Source organism: Typopeltis vanoorti, chromosome 11 (genome assembly GCF_054136105.1).
Source record: "Typopeltis vanoorti isolate ZY-2024b chromosome 11, IOZ_Tvanoo_1.0, whole genome shotgun sequence".
Taxonomy (NCBI): domain Eukaryota; kingdom Metazoa; phylum Arthropoda; class Arachnida; order Uropygi; family Thelyphonidae; genus Typopeltis; species Typopeltis vanoorti.
Genome location: NC_143559.1, coordinates 73694081 through 73710157, shown reverse-complemented (window position 1 = coordinate 73710157; position 16077 = coordinate 73694081). Strand labels below are relative to the sequence as shown.

At 35.1% G+C, this 16077-nt stretch overlaps 1 protein-coding gene across 1 annotated transcript in view; it reads left to right on the top strand.

Moving 5' to 3' along the window:
- Spt6 (transcription elongation factor Spt6) overlaps positions 1 to 16077 on the top strand; it is a 651062-nt gene that overhangs the window by 213398 nt on the left and 421587 nt on the right. The window contains exon 12 of the mRNA XM_090401053.1: positions 14001 to 14216. Coding sequence (XP_090257179.1) covers positions 14001 to 14216 — 216 coding nt within the window. The remainder of the gene's footprint in view (positions 1 to 14000; positions 14217 to 16077) is intronic.

The following is a 16077-nucleotide window of genomic DNA, read 5'->3' as shown; positions in this document are numbered from 1 at the left end:
CTCCCACTGAGGCAGTTGAGTTTAATATAGCTGGCCTGCTATTCCTCTGATACATTCAGCTTGCTAGGTAAATGAAAACCTGGAAAAGAAAGCTCACTCCCACTGAGGCAGTTGAGTTTAATATAGCTGGCCTGCTATTCCTCTGATACATTCAGCTTGCTAGGTAAATGAAAACCTGGAAAAGGAAGCCCACTCCCACTGCTTAATGTGAAAGTATACTAAAATGAAGATTCACCCCTTAACTCTTGAATACTATGGTATCATTGGGGAAAGGAACAAGGATAAAAAAAGAAGAATGAAAAGTGCTGATGTATATTATATGAAGTAAGGCATGGTCCGGCATTAGATATCTCAGGTTTGCTGCTGTACTCACTAAAGTGAGCCCTTGAGGAAATAAATAATTAAATAACAAATTTGGTATGAAGATTACTCAAATTCCTGATATGCTCTTAAGAAGTATAGTATACAGGATATTTATCCTAGTACTGCTTGCAAGTTAGCATTATTACTCATTGATAATTTTTTCTCTAAATTAGCATATCTGTCAGGGCTCAAATATTGTCCTTCTCTCTCTTAAGACCCTTCTTACTGCATTAAACCAACTAGATCTTGGCCTTCCCCCTAGTCTTTCTCCTGACAGAAAACACCTGTTTTGCCAAAGTTTCCTCTTGCATTCTGTTTAAATAACCATACTACCTGAGCTTAGCTCTGCTCTCACACTCTCTATTATTAACAAATATCTCTATTATTAATAAATAGATTATAATATTAATAATCTATTTATTAATAAATAGATTATTAATATTATAATCTATTATCTTCATTTTTTTATATTTCTGCCATAAATGTTCCCCATTCACTCCTGTAATTTTTTTTCAGAACTCTCACATCTGTGGCCAAGTTCCTTGGTCAACTGTTTTCTTTTTAGCCAAAATTTGAGATCCATAAAATAAAAATGTTCTGAACACTATCTTGTGTGCTACTAGTTTTCTTCTCTCTCTATATATAAAATTAGAAAGAGAAGAAAAATGGGAAGGCTGATGGATAGGTGTATGTAAACTATTTTATTGATGCCAAATTATTACCTTAGTATTGAAGACATCTTCAGTACAATGGTAGTGGAATACAATTGTCAGGTAACCAAAAACGTTCGTGTGGTTTTTGGTAGAGTTCACTGCAATGACTTGTTTTATTTTGTTGTTGTTTGCAGAGCACAATTTTTTTATGTGTGTCATAAAGCACAGATACACATCGGTCAATCAGTGTGCTTTATCTTGGTGTGTACTCCTTTTCTGTGACTTTGAACATTTTTAAAATGTCAGTTGAACCTGGTGTAATTTGGCCTTGTTTGCTTTATGAATTTAAACTCAGATAAAAGGCTTCAGAAGCATTCCATAAGATGTGTGGCATTTGGAAAAGAAGCAGTAGTAGAATGTGCAGAAATGGTTTAAAAAATTTGTTTCTGATGATGAATCACTTGAAGATGCACCACATTCAGGAAGAATTACATGCTGCTGTTGAAAATAATTCTATATTAACATGTCAATATTTAATGTTTAATGTGAGTGGCAAAACAATTCGTTTACACTTGCATCAACTGGGAAAATCATGGAAGCAAATGGGTCCCACATGCATTATCAGATGATGACAAACTTCACTATCAATTTGTTCATCACTTTTTTCATGTCATAAAATTGAGCTGTTTTTGGATTACTTGCTCACTTGTGGTGAAAAATGGGTCTTGTACCCTAACAGGAAGCGAACTTATCATTAGTTGTTATCAAATGATCCAGTACTGCACACTTCAAAGGCACTGCTTCATCCCACAGTTAATACCTTGTGTGTGTAGTGGACTAGAGCCGGTATTGTCCACTACGAGTTTCTCGCTGCAGGCCATACAATTATGGCCTAGATCTACTCGATGCAACTCGAGCGTGTGCAGGATGCAATATTTCAGAAACAGGACTAGTTAATCACAAGAAAGTGCTATTAAAACCTCATTTACTTATTTACCCGTGAGTAAATTTGTGCTTTAGGATGGGCTCCCTCATTCTCCATATTCTCTTGACATTTCTCCATGCAATTATCATCTTTTTTTGGTATTAGACAATTACATGTGAAATAGACAGTTCCACTAAAACAGAGATTGAAGCAGAGGTTGTCAGGTTTATTACTTCTAAAGACAAAACGTTTTCTAAAAGTGGAATTTAGAAACTTGTATCTTGTTGGGAAAGAGTTGTAGATTGTGAAGGTGCTTATTTTAATGAATAAAACATTTTATGAAAATTTTCAGTTGTTTAATTATTATTATGAAAAACTGCACAAACTTTTTTGGTTACCTGATATGCTTTTAAAATACAGAGGCATTTTAAAAGCAGCATCAAAGCATAAGAAACGGTGAGTAAACTTCCTATCTAACTCTTCATGTATTATGTGGGAAGCTTTGAAATGATGTTTACATGATGCTGTATCTGAATGTATCCTTAGATTTCGAAGAACAAATATGGTGGGGATGAAATGGATGTGCAGTTGTATTAAGTAAGAGATCCATAAAAAAAGGATGATGTGAAATTAATATCGTAAGATTAAGAGTAAGAGGAGTCAAATATATAAAGTGGAGACCAAAAAGGAAATAGTATTGTATAGAAAGCTGTTAGAGTATGAAAAGAAATTGGTTGTGCAGGCAACCCAAAAGAATTTATTTTTATGCTGCAAGTAAAAGAGAAAAAAAAAAAGAATCTGGCAGAATAACTTATTGAATACAGATGGTACCTTTTTGCCAAAAGAATATGTAGTTGTATGTTTAATGAGTGCTCACTTCACTTAATCTGGTGTATGTAACATATCTACAATATTACAATTACTACTACATTTGATGAAGAGATAAAGGTGCTGATTATTGCCTACCCTGGATGAGAATTTGGTAGTAGGAACAGATGGGATATCAACATGTATGCTAAAGGAATGTTCAGCTTAACAAGTTATTATACAAACATGCTCTTGGCATGTTTGTATAACATGTTAAGCTGAACATTCCTTTAGGTGGTGCAAAAACTGATAGTGAAGATTTTAGAGAAGCTAGTAAGAACTTACATGCAGAAATGGATTGACAGATAAGGTATTGCCACTCCCAGTATCAGTTGTTATTATTATAACTGATAGAAGATTGATATAATAGTATTTCCCATAGAGGAGATAACTAAAGACCATTAGATCTGTTTAAATTTCATCATCATCAAATTCCTGCCATGTACCCTCAAGGGGTGTACAGGATATGACAGTACTACATGAAAAATTTACATCATTACTAACTTCCTATCTACAATTTTCCTCCAAATCACTCTGTTACTTATCAAGACTCCAACATTATCAGATCTTATATTTCTATCGTCTAAGGCACTTTGTACCGTATCAATCCACCTATATCTTGGTCTTCCTCTGGGTCATTTTCCTGCCAACCTGGCAGAGAACACTTGTTTTGCTAATCTTTCCTCTCCCATTCTATTTAAGTGACCATACCACCTGAGATTAGCTCTGCTAACGCATTCCTGGATGCTGACAATGTCAAGTTCTTTCCTAATATCCTCATTTTTAATATGATACTGCCATTGATGCCATCTGTTCATGCCTCTAATCTTTCTCAGGACTCTCATATCTGCAGTCTCTAGTCTTTGGTCAAGTGTTTTACTTCTGACCCAGCTCTCAGATCCATAAGTTAAAACTGGTTTGAACACTGTCTTGTTATACAGTGTTCAAACTAGTTAGTGTTCTGACTAATTTCTCTCTTATTCCATATGAATTTATTCAATTGACTTCCCACCATACCAGCTTTGTTGATTCTGTTGTCTATTTCCATATTTAATTTACCATCTTCAGTAAAAATCATGCCTAAGTAACTGAAATGTTTTACTTGCTCCACAGGTTCTCCATTCACAACACAGTTGACATTTTCAATGATTCTGCCTATTTTCATTGTCTTTGTCTTTTTATTGCTGACCTTCATACCATATCTATTACAACAGCTATTCAATTTAGTCAGAAAATCTTGCAGACTTGTAGCGGATTTATTTAGAAGTATAACATCATCCGCATAAAGCAAAGAGCTGACATTAACATCTCCAAATTTGATATCAGGTTTAATACTACTTTCCTTCATAATGTGATCCATATAGATGAATTTGGACAATGTAAAAAGGTGTTGCAGTTCTCTTTATATAAATGTTCCATAAGGAATCTACTCTTGTGTAAGAGCTTAATTTTCTTCCTTATTAGGATTGGCATGTTAAACCAGATTGATCAGGTTTATGGTGATGAACTTGAAATTTATGCTCTTCATGATGGACAGTGGATCTACCTGATCAGTCAAAATTGGACAGAAGCTTTAGGAGAAAAGAATGTGGTTCAAGATGTTGAGAGGATTTAGAACTTTAGCAATACTTTCAGCTATTCTTATAATGGAAGAGGAATCTAGGAATCTGAAGATTTTTTTACTGAGACAGAGACTGGGAACCTAAAAATGCAACACCTTTTTAACTGCTTTGGCAATAAAGGACTTGTTGAAACCATTTTTACCATTTTTTTTTAAGAAAGACCGGAAAGTTTTACAATGGCTACATTGCATAATTCAGAAGGCCGAATTCCACAATTCCTTAATTCAGAGGGTTGAATTCCAGAAGATTGGAACAGCACTTTCATGGTACTTATAAAAAAGGAAATAAAACTGATCGTGAATTGAATGACCCAGAAATACTTGTGTTCAAGAGGTTACAAAAATTACAGACAGCCTTTTACTGTCCTTTCTTCCAAACTTGTAGGATGGATGTAAAAACCACAGCAGCTCTTGCTGACATTTCTGGCAAGATGATTGCCTTTGCCAAGAGCCAGGTGCAACTATTTCAACCAAAAGACAATTGCAGGGATCTTGAATTGACTATTATTTTCTTGGGGGAAGTCTGTGGACTTTCCCCAAGAAAATAATGCTCTAAAAGGCAAAGATCTAAAACAGCTGCCAGTACTTTGGATGACTAATACAAAGGCCTGGGAAACAACTGCTGTATTTACTGAATGGTTCAATAATTGCTTTTATACAAGCAGTGGAAACATATATGAAGCAAAAAGCTCTCGATTTTAAAGTTTTATAATTGTTGACAATGCACCAAGTCATCCATATTTAGAACATCCAAATGTCAGGTAGTGTTATTCCACCCAATACAACAACATTATTCAGCCATTATATCAAGGCATAATTGCTACTTTCAAAAAATATTACGTTAAGCACAGTTTTCAATTTATATTGGATAAACTAGAAAATGAATCATTAACAGTAACTGATGTTTGGAGCAAAAAATCTATTTTGCACTGTTTAAATCGCGTTGCATCTGCTATCTCTGAAATAAGACCACACACTTTAAATGCCTGCTGGAAAGCAGCTTGGCCTGCATGTGTTGCAAACAGTGCAACCATTTAAACATCTACATTATCAGCTGAAATCATTACTTTGGCACATAAAATTGGTGGAGTAGGTTTTGATACATCTAGCCAGCATAATGTGGACGATTTGCTTGTGGATAATGCCTTAAGTGACGATGATATTATTGGATATCGATTAACTTTAGATATCGTCGAAGATCCAGAAAATGATAGTGAAGCAGAAGAAAAACCTGTGCCACTCACTGCAAATATAATTCGAGAAGGTCTTGAACTGTGCAATAAATTGGAAAATCATTTTCTTGTTAATGACACAAATTCTTAACGAGCCTTTAAATTCCAATGTAAGCTGAAGAACTGTATGTCTGGATATTGCGAGCTGTATAAAAAATTAGTAAAATCATCATCATCACAAAAGTTTAATCACTGATTACATTGTCAGAAGAAAAAAATCAGCACAGAACAAGGGTGAAGCTAATTCTGTTTGTGAAGAACCATTGCCTTTACCATACAGATCTGATTCGCTGACTATCTCTTCTGGTGATGAAAGTGATTTCACACCAGTTCGCAAACATTGTCAAATAAAGTGGCAAATATTGTCTAATAGTGACGATAATTCTGATGAAAAAATGTAAAAAAAATTTTTACTTTTCAATAAAATTAAATGAATAAAGCTTTAAAACAAACTTAGGCATTCTTATTTTCCTGAATTTTTATAAACTGTTTTATGCGATTTTAGGTTTATTTTAATTCATTGCTTCAGTTTTATTGCGGTTTTAGAAAATTATGGAACGTATCCCTAATTTTTCAACGTAAGTTAAGTCTTTTTTTTGCGATTTTTTATATGGTGTTGTCGTGACGTTGTTCTCTTTATGTTCGAATCCGCCATCTTGTTTAAGTCACTTTCATAAAATAAAATTCAACTAATTGTAAACTGATCACCAATCCAAGGGTAGAGAAATTTCTATTATACTGTGCCACTCTATCCTTAGATAAGTCTATATAAAATAGCAGGATCAATTCAAAGTTAGTTAGCAGTCTCCTCATTCATTCTGGCCGAAGTATTTGTTTTCTACTTGGGATTCCCGCAAGATTCGAATTTTTGTGAACGGTGCAATAAAAAGGAATTCAGGCAAACACAATAATTAGATTAACAAAATGAAACATTTAATATAAGCTATATAACACATACATAAATTTTACTTCTAATTTTAAACATTAGAATCAAGTTAAACATTAGGTCAATTCAATCACATTAGTTCAATCTTCCAAACTTTCACATGCACTTTCTCAGTTTCTGAGTCACGAAGTTCCTACACTTAATTAAACATAACAGAACTTCCCATCTAATCAGTTTCCACATATTTCTCAGCCATGCTATAAGCACAAAAAATATCGCTGGCACTAATAGCTGTAAATATCTCTCAAGCAATTCTTATCTTCAATTCTCAATTTCGAAGAATTTTCACAGTTAAAGTTAGGTTAAACGTAGCGTAATTAACACTCAATTCTTCATGCATTGAAATAATTCTATATGATAGTCCTTACCAGAATTAGTTCCTAGTACATCAAATACGTTGTGAATATACCTTCAAAATATATTTATTTCGCTTAAGAACACATCTATAAGACTTATCCACAGTTATAACTAAAACACTATTAATCGCACTTCAGATCTCTAGACATTAACTGTAGGGCACTTGAATTATCCTTGTTATCACTCATTAACCAATTAAACACTGTGCAGTTCTCCTTAGGGCAAATTAGAAATAAGTCGCAATTCTAGACCGACTGGGTTTATTCGGAATTCTTCACTGAACGTCCAGCATTTTATATCATCCGATTACGGCATTAATTTCTTTTTATTATTACTGCTGACTTCACCTGCAGCTAACTATAAGATTCACTTCATCTTTGCTCGCATATAAATATTATCCCTTTTAACTTCTGCCCTTGAGAACCTTTCATTTACTTCCACTTCTGTAGTTTATACCCTTGCTTCCTTTCACTTCAAAATTCCGTCTCAACTCTCCCGTTACCCTTTTTTTTCCTTTTTTTTTATTATCCTTCTCCCAGCTCACGCTCTGTTCCACTCGCGCTCGTTTACTTCATGCGTTTCCATGACAACAAATAAACGTAAACATTTTCGTTAATGTTACATAAGGCTATACCACTACATTGAGTTAATAAAAACACAATAAATAGAATATTAGAGCTACTTAATCAACTCTTTCATTTCGTATACAGATAACTATAATAATATTCACGTTATAATATATATATAAATTATAATAAATTTTAATAAAAAATAATAATACACATATTATTGTTTAATAAATTAATAGCTGATTAAGTTCAGAATAAATACTTAAATAATAATTCTTAAATAAGGAGTAATAAATAACTTTTATACAAGTCATGATTAACATATAATAAGCAATGTTAAATGTGAATAAAAAAAAACAAAATACACAACATAGTTTCATTCACAGTTTAACAGTGTTTTCTGTGGAACGTATCTACCGCATAAAAAGAGTTTCGACTGTATTTAATTTTGTTAATAAATTTATTAAATATAAGATTTATTTTTATAAAAAAATTAGCAAATTATATTTCATATGCGATATGCAGATGAAAAGGCATTATTATCAAACACTGAGGAAGGATTACAACATCTGGTGAACAGAAGTAATGAAAATAACAAGGAAAGATACAACTATGGATGTAAGAATAAATGGAGTAAAATTGAATCAGGTAAGGACATTTAAATACCTAGGAAGTGTGATCAGCAGTGATAGAAGATGTACAAGTGACACAAGAGCAAGAATTATTGTGATGGGAATAGATGCCTTTAATAGAAAATGGAATTTATTCAGAAGTTAAATGGATAGAAATTTAAAGGAAAGACTAATAAAATGTTATGTGTGGAGTGTTATCTTTTATGCAGCCAGCCTGGTTGGCTGAGTGGTTAGTGTATCTGCCCTCCAGGCAAAAGGCTACGAGTTCGAATCCTGCTGTGGGTATGGATGTTTGTGAACAGTACTAGTAGTAGTGGTGGTGGTCGGTAGTAGATGGCGTTGGTGTAGATGATGAATGTAGTTGAGTGGTGGTGATGGAGAGTTGTGGAGTGGGTGCCCTCCCTTGATAAGTCCTTGGACTCCCTGGAAGTGCTATGTAATAATAATAATAAAAAAAAACCTGGACATTGAGGAAAAAAGAAATTAAAATTTTGGAAAGCTTCAAGATGTGGATTTGGAGAAGGATGAAAAAAAATGGACAGATAAAAAAAAATAATAATGAAAAGAGTAGAGGAAGAAAGGAATCTGTTAAAAAGGATAGAAAGAAGAAGGGGAAATTGGATTGACATATCCTGAGAGGAAGTGGAATAAGCAGAAATGCCATTGAAAGAAAAATAGAAGGGAAAAAGACCTAGAGGAAGAGTGAGGAAAACAATGCTAGATGACATGCTGAATGCTCAGAACAGAAGAAAGTGGAAAGAAAGTTTTTTCTACTAAAAGAAGAACCTGCTCAATTGCAGAATACATAAGAAGAAGAAGACATTTCAGGTTTTACTTTTGTTATATTATCTTTTGATATAGAGTCTCCACTCAGTTGTTGTAGATTAGCCCTGGTAAGAAAAACCTAGGTTCTAATCCCATTTATGATGTGAGCAGCCTTCACCAGGTTGTGGCGCAATATTAATTTAAATAAATATTGCAATATATTAGGGCCAATTTGTTGGGGTTTTTCAGTCAAATGATGAGTTCGACAATCTCACATGGAGTTGGAGGGTTTTCTCTCCCAGAAACTTGTTATTCCCCCCCCCCCTCAAAACATGCAAACTCATCAGAGAAACACAATGTAACGAATGAAATCTAATGCACCATTGTAATATCTTTATTCTAATTAGCAGTGCACGTTTGCTTTCCTAACCTTTCTTACTTATTCTGTTGCATACTATGTTTATCCATCTTTCGTATTTACTAGTCGTATGCCTATGAACATTTTTTTGTTAAGACTGCGCCACCAGTATTTCTATATTGGCATAAGACTCAGTAATACGTCCAGTAGATCTCTCTCTCTCTCTTTCTCTCTTACCAGCATAAATTCCTTCAATGAAGTTTACATAAAAGAGTCGTGGTTCTGAAATACTTAAACTACACTTTTAATGCCTTAGGTTGTTTCCTGCTCACAAGTCCGAGTTTATTTAGGAACAGTGCATTGTAAATTAAAAGATCAGACAGTACTCTATATAAATAAAACACATTTATTTACATTAATAACAAAGTACATTAATTAAACAATAGGGAGGTTACTCTCTCTGCCTGTCCGTTAGACTTTTAGCATAAAGAAACAAACTTTCCCTTTTCAATACTAAATAACTACAATAATTACTCAGTTACTTCTCCGATTATTAAATCAGATTATTGAAACTCTATATTTACTCACAAAGAGGTTAGCTAGCTATGCTAAGTCATTTCACAAATCTTATGCCAATTAATAACCAATCAGAGGACTCTCTTATAGACACTTCTTATTACTATTTCTTATCAGTCCATCTATAAAGTTTCTCCTAGATTACAAAAGGAATGTACCACAAAAGATGGAACAAACTTACAGAGACTCTGTGTCGCACACTCCTCCAAAGGTCCTGCACTAAAGTCCCTATGCTTTTCCTTTCATCTTGGGCCTTAGACTTACGCCTGGAGAGTCTTGCTTCAGGGGGCATTTCGTCAGGATACTGGCGGGCTTTGGACTGCAATTTTCTGCTACTTGAAAAGCTCAAGGCAAGAGGTTTCAGCATATGGGCTTGAAGATCGCTCTGCAGTTTTTGGCTTTGGTTGTCCTCCCGTGGCAAAAAGACATCCGACCGACACTTGGCTCGGGTATTTACATTGGCATTTCTCTCAACATTCCCATCTGGCTTATCCTCTGGCTTGGCCTCGCCGTAACGTCCTGTCCTCTGGATCCTATTCCCGGTATTTCTGCCACTAACTGCCGACTCCGATAACTCCCGATGTTTGGCTCAATCCCTTTTTATTTCACGTTCTCTGGAACCTTTAACGAAGAGTTGTAACCCCCGAAGAATTTGGCACGATTCCTTGATCTTTTGTTAAGATCGATCCGTTCTTTCTTCTCCGTGCACTCCTTTAATCCTATCTTGTCAGGCAGCGGAAATTTGTCTAAAACTTGCCAATCTCTGCGACACTGACCTAGAAGGTGTTTATAAGCAGAGCTCGCAAACAACTTTCTCATACACTTGAATCGTAAACAACTTTCTTCCTTATGTAGAGCTATTATACAAAGTTCCGGTGGCAAAGCATTGCCTTTGTTTTTGACATTCTAGAATTTTTGTTAAAGCAGTAAGTACAGTCAATTCCTATAGGGTTATTACATTAATATTTAGCATAAAATACATAGAGATATACAAGGTTATTTTTGTAACAATCTCATGAGACTTGACCTCTGTAAAAATCGACGTAAAGCGCTTGGGTATTTCCAAGCTACATCGAGTTTTACAACATGTTATATATAGACATAGAGCACTTCAAGAATAAATATTAATCACCCTGTACCATTGGATTTGGTTTTGAACACCTACATTAAAGTATGGATCCACGTGTAAGTGTAAATCAGGAAGGAAGGATCTGTTAATATACTTTTGTTTATTTTTTTATTTTTTAAATTTTGGTAACCAAGCTCGTTTGGTGTTGCCATTCAGGCTTCTTATGTTGATAGTACCGATCTTTAACTCTGGTGATGTTGAGTTGGGGTGTGTTTTCAGATTTGTTCCAGTAGCTGACTTTTCGCTGTTCGCCCTGGTTCCCTGGCGAAAACAACGGGGGCCTTGTTTAACCGGGCGATGCCCCAGCCGGCATAAAATTTTGTCATGTTGTACCATCATTTTGTATATTGGTTTAAGCCAATAAGAATACAATTTGGTCAGCTAAATCCCAAATTGCCAGCCCATCCTTGTTCGTTCAGTACCCAGGTAGATACCCAACAGGGTGCACCATGAGAAGGTGAGGATTGGACATTAGGTCAGAGGGCCCTGGTCGGTTCTCTGCATTCCTTTAAAGGCTATGTAGAGGTCTCCTCTCAGTTGTACAGCTTTGACTCTTAAGCACCCTTGACCAACTATTTAATATTTTAAACACGGAACTGTGGGAAATCCTAGATAGCATCTCCGACGCAACAGCTAAAAAAGAATTCACCAAAGTCAAAAACCAGCACCAGAGAAAATTTGAAAGTCTCCAACAATGCAGTGCTACACAACAACTGCAATTATAACAAGATCACATCTTTGTGAATTTATCATTGTTAACCTTAACCAAAGACATTAGTGCATTAAGTCAAGGGCACAATTTTGCCATTGCTCCCAAGGAAGTTCCAAAAGCTAAAATAATGGCGTCCATTGAACGGAGAATACATGACCTGCCTCCAGCAACAGCTAATTAGAATGTGGCCAACATTCTAATCCATTCTAAACCTCCCAAAAATAATATCCCGCATAAGGAAATCATTGCTTTAAAAGAGCTATGTACCCATGGTGATGGATACAACAGAATATGAAAACAAAATGCACACACTTCTACAAAATCAGTCAACATACAAAATTATAGATCGAGTTCCCACCAACTCACAAAAGAATAAGATGTGCAAATTATTGAAAAAATGCACTTCCTGGTCTAAAGAAACAGTTAACAAACTCAATCCCTTCTACGTTAAAACACCCAGGATATATGGAGCACCAAAAATTCACAAACAAGGTACCTTTATGCCCTATTGTGGATAGTATAAATAGTCCCACATACAAACTGGCTAGACATTTAGCTAAGCAACTGGTCATTCTCACAAACAATTCTCCCTCCTTTGTCAGAAATTCTACCCTCCTAAAAAGTATTTTAGAAAACCATACCTTAAAAAGTTCAGACATAATGGTGACTTTTGATATCACCACACTATTCACAAATGTACCGCTAATTGAAACCCTTGATCTGTTAAAGTCACACTTTCCCCCTGATATATTTGATCTATTTAAATTCACAATAGATCAAAAACATGCAGGATATTTTACATGGAGAGGGAAAATATACAGACAGATGGGACTGCTGTGGGCTTCCCCTTAGCCACGTTCTACATAGAACACCTGGAAAAGCTAGCTATCAATATAGCCACTCTCAAACCAACACTTTGACTACGCTATGTTTGACAATGTGCTTGCTATTTGGCCACATGGCTCAGGCACATTGGATACATTCTTAGCGCATTTAAATAGCCAACGCCCGAAAATCCATTTTACAATGGAACTGGAAGCAAATAACTGTCTGCCCTTCCTGGATACATGAATCACATGTCTTCCAGATGGTTCCTTGTCATTCTCAGTTTATAGAAAAACCCATACAAACAGGAATATATTTACACAAACAATCACATCATCACTCATCCCAACAGTATGGTATCCTAAAAACACCAACCCACAGAGCAAGAGCAATTTGTTCCATTGACGATGCTCTTACTGCTGAACTCACTCACTTACACCACATCTTCTTAGCAAATGGCTGTAACCCCCATAAGATAGACAAAATACTAACTGCTTCCCAGAATCCTACACACACACCCATCTGCTGTCCACCACGGAGAACTACAGCAAAACAGTCACCATCCCATAACATTAAAGGCACGTCGGAAAAGATATCTAGAGTGCTTGATGAACATCAACTATGTACTGTATTTAGACCATATGTCAAATTGGCTACTCTCATCCATTCATCCAAGGACAGAATCTCTTCCTTATCACATCCAGGAGTCTACAAGGTACCCTGTTCATGTGATCAAGCTTACTACGGTCAAACAGGAAGAACCCTGGACGTCCGCCTCTGTGAACATAGAAAATACATCCGGCACTATCACTATGGGAAGTCATGTCTAGCAGACCATGCTTTGGATATCCCTACACACAGGATCAACTGGAAGTAAATTAAAGTACTGCACAGAAGCTTTTACAAGTCAGAGAGATTGTTCTTAGAATCAACAGAAGCCTTGAAACATACTCCAAACCTCAACAAGTATGGCTATATAAATTTGCCTAAGATTTGGGAGACAGTCATCTTAAGACATAACTAATACCTGTTATCTCTCGCATTTTTTTTAACATAGAGGGCGCCTAATTAGGACTTTAGTCTTTGTGTTGTAGCTACAATTGTTCTAACTAGTCCCACCGTTACACCAGATTGTTGTTGTCTCATACACACTGACAAACTGTTTTTTGTGCTCTGAAGATGCTGGTTTGAATACCAGCGAAATATCAGCAATAAGTTAATAAATTAATTATTTACTTATCAGTCTGTGTTCTAATATATATACTGTCAAGATTAATCAACTTGTGTAAAGCTAATTAGTTAGCAGTAATAGTATGATTGAGCTTAAAACATTTAAGGGATGATTGATAAGGAAGTTTTCTCCAAAATGTTATCACTTTTTACATTACATGCCATTCCTTACAACCTGATGGAGTAATTTAAAATTGTAAGGTATAAGTAATTACATGTTATAAATGAATTCCTTTGCAGCTTAGAGTTATACCTGTGACTCAGGCTGATGATGAAGAAATAGAAGAAGAAGCTGAGTGGATTTACAAACAAGCATTTAGTACTCCTACATTATCAGTTCAGGATATTTTGGATCAGGTTGAAGAAGGTCATCAACCACTTGCAGGGCGGAAAGGCCCTACTGCAGTTGGTAAGATAAGAGAGGCTTTAAAATTTATGAGGAATCAACATTTTGAGGTGAGTATGATGTTTATATTTTTATTTCAAATAAATATCCAATTAATTTTTTTTAAACCAGTGACCTGTTTTTATAACAGTTTTGTGACTATTATAAAAACAAATTATTACTGATTTAAAAAAAAAACAGTGATTGATTACATCTTTTTATATTTTTGTTTTTTAGAGCTTAAAAAAAACAGAATTAGCCTAAAGGAAAACTATGTTTATCTGAGTAATTTTGTCAGTGTTCATAACAGATTGGAGTGATGCTAATTGAACAAGTTTTAGTGAATGAATATATCACATTTAAAATTCATCCAATTTCATGTTTTGTTTTATTTAAACAACTTAAACTGGACATAATGATACAAAATTATATCTTTGTTGTGATTGCAATGCCTCTCACAAAGGCTTTCTGTATAATGATCTACAGAAATTAAACTGTGTGTGTGTGTGTGTGTGTGTGTGTGTGAAAGAGAGAGAGAGACTTTGAAATGCCAACCATGGTTTATAGCTACTTGTTAGATATACTGTTCTTCTCTTTCTTTTATAATATTGCTTAGGTGACTACTTCAGCACAGCAATGCATTTGTTCTCTTATTATATCCAACGTTGATTGTCTTTTATACTACTTAAATTACATCCATCATTGTAGTCGCATACAAGAAGATCAACCATAGAACACAATTCATGGACAAAAATCAATTTATGGGTGGTACAAAGCATAGTGTGCAGAATGTGGTATTGCCATTGTGTGTAAATAGAGGATTAAGAAAAACAGATAGTGGTTGTGTGGAGTGCACAGGAGTATGTGATGGGTCCTGGAGGGATATAATAATAATAAAATTTATAGCCCATCAGTGTTGAGTATGGGCAGGGAGTAAGAAGAAAGATGGAATCTGCTTGATGTCTTCCATTATTTCTTGAATTTATCAAGACATTCCCATTGTTATAGTTCGTGTTTCTTTATTTTCTATCTTAAATCCTTGTCTTACCAACCAAGCCTGAAATCTCTAACTTATCTCTCTGGGGCTGCTTCTCTATTCGGAACTCTGACAAAATTTATTTATTTTAGCTGTGCCAGCCAGAGTCCTAGTACAGAAGAATTCTTGTACAAAGAAACTTTCCCAGAGTTTAAGTATTACCTAATCTTATTAAACAATTAAGTGCCTATAGAAACTTCAACATTGTAGTCATGGCCTAAACTTTCTTTTATTTCCCCTTATTCACAGGTTCGAACTTTAATGAGCGGTAATTTCAATCTCATGCTCAGACAAAACTCAGACTTACATAGAAAAAACATGTTTATTAATTATCAAAAATTATACATATCAAGGTATGTCATATCAGAATTCTAATTCATTAGCTGAGCTATAAGGAACACATTAATTACTAAACACTCTAATTTTACACCTATAGATTAAGTAAGCACATATTTATCATGAAATAGTAATTCAGAATTCTAAGCAAAACTTGCTAACAAAGGTCAATTCACATTCAACTAAGTGTTGCATACTCTCAGGCTTTCAGACTACTAGTCCAATATAATTAGATTAACACGTTACTGAGCACAAAAGTCACTTAAAAGTTCTCTTTCTTCTCAAATCAGAAATCTGTTCTCTCTTTGCCCCAATACTAATCGTTACAAGAATAAGGAATTTACTGTACCTCTCAGTGTCCTGAGAGGATATCACGCTTCTTTTCGTCCGTCCTTTGTTGTCAGATGTCTTTCTGCTTTATCAAGTCGCGTCCACGTGGAGATTGCGCTGATCGACGCAAATCGACATTCCTTGCACTTTGCCGTATATATGCTCACCTACTGGATCGATATCGTCATCTCGGCCGTCCTTTTTGAGGAACTTATTCCGCTGTTTCGCAT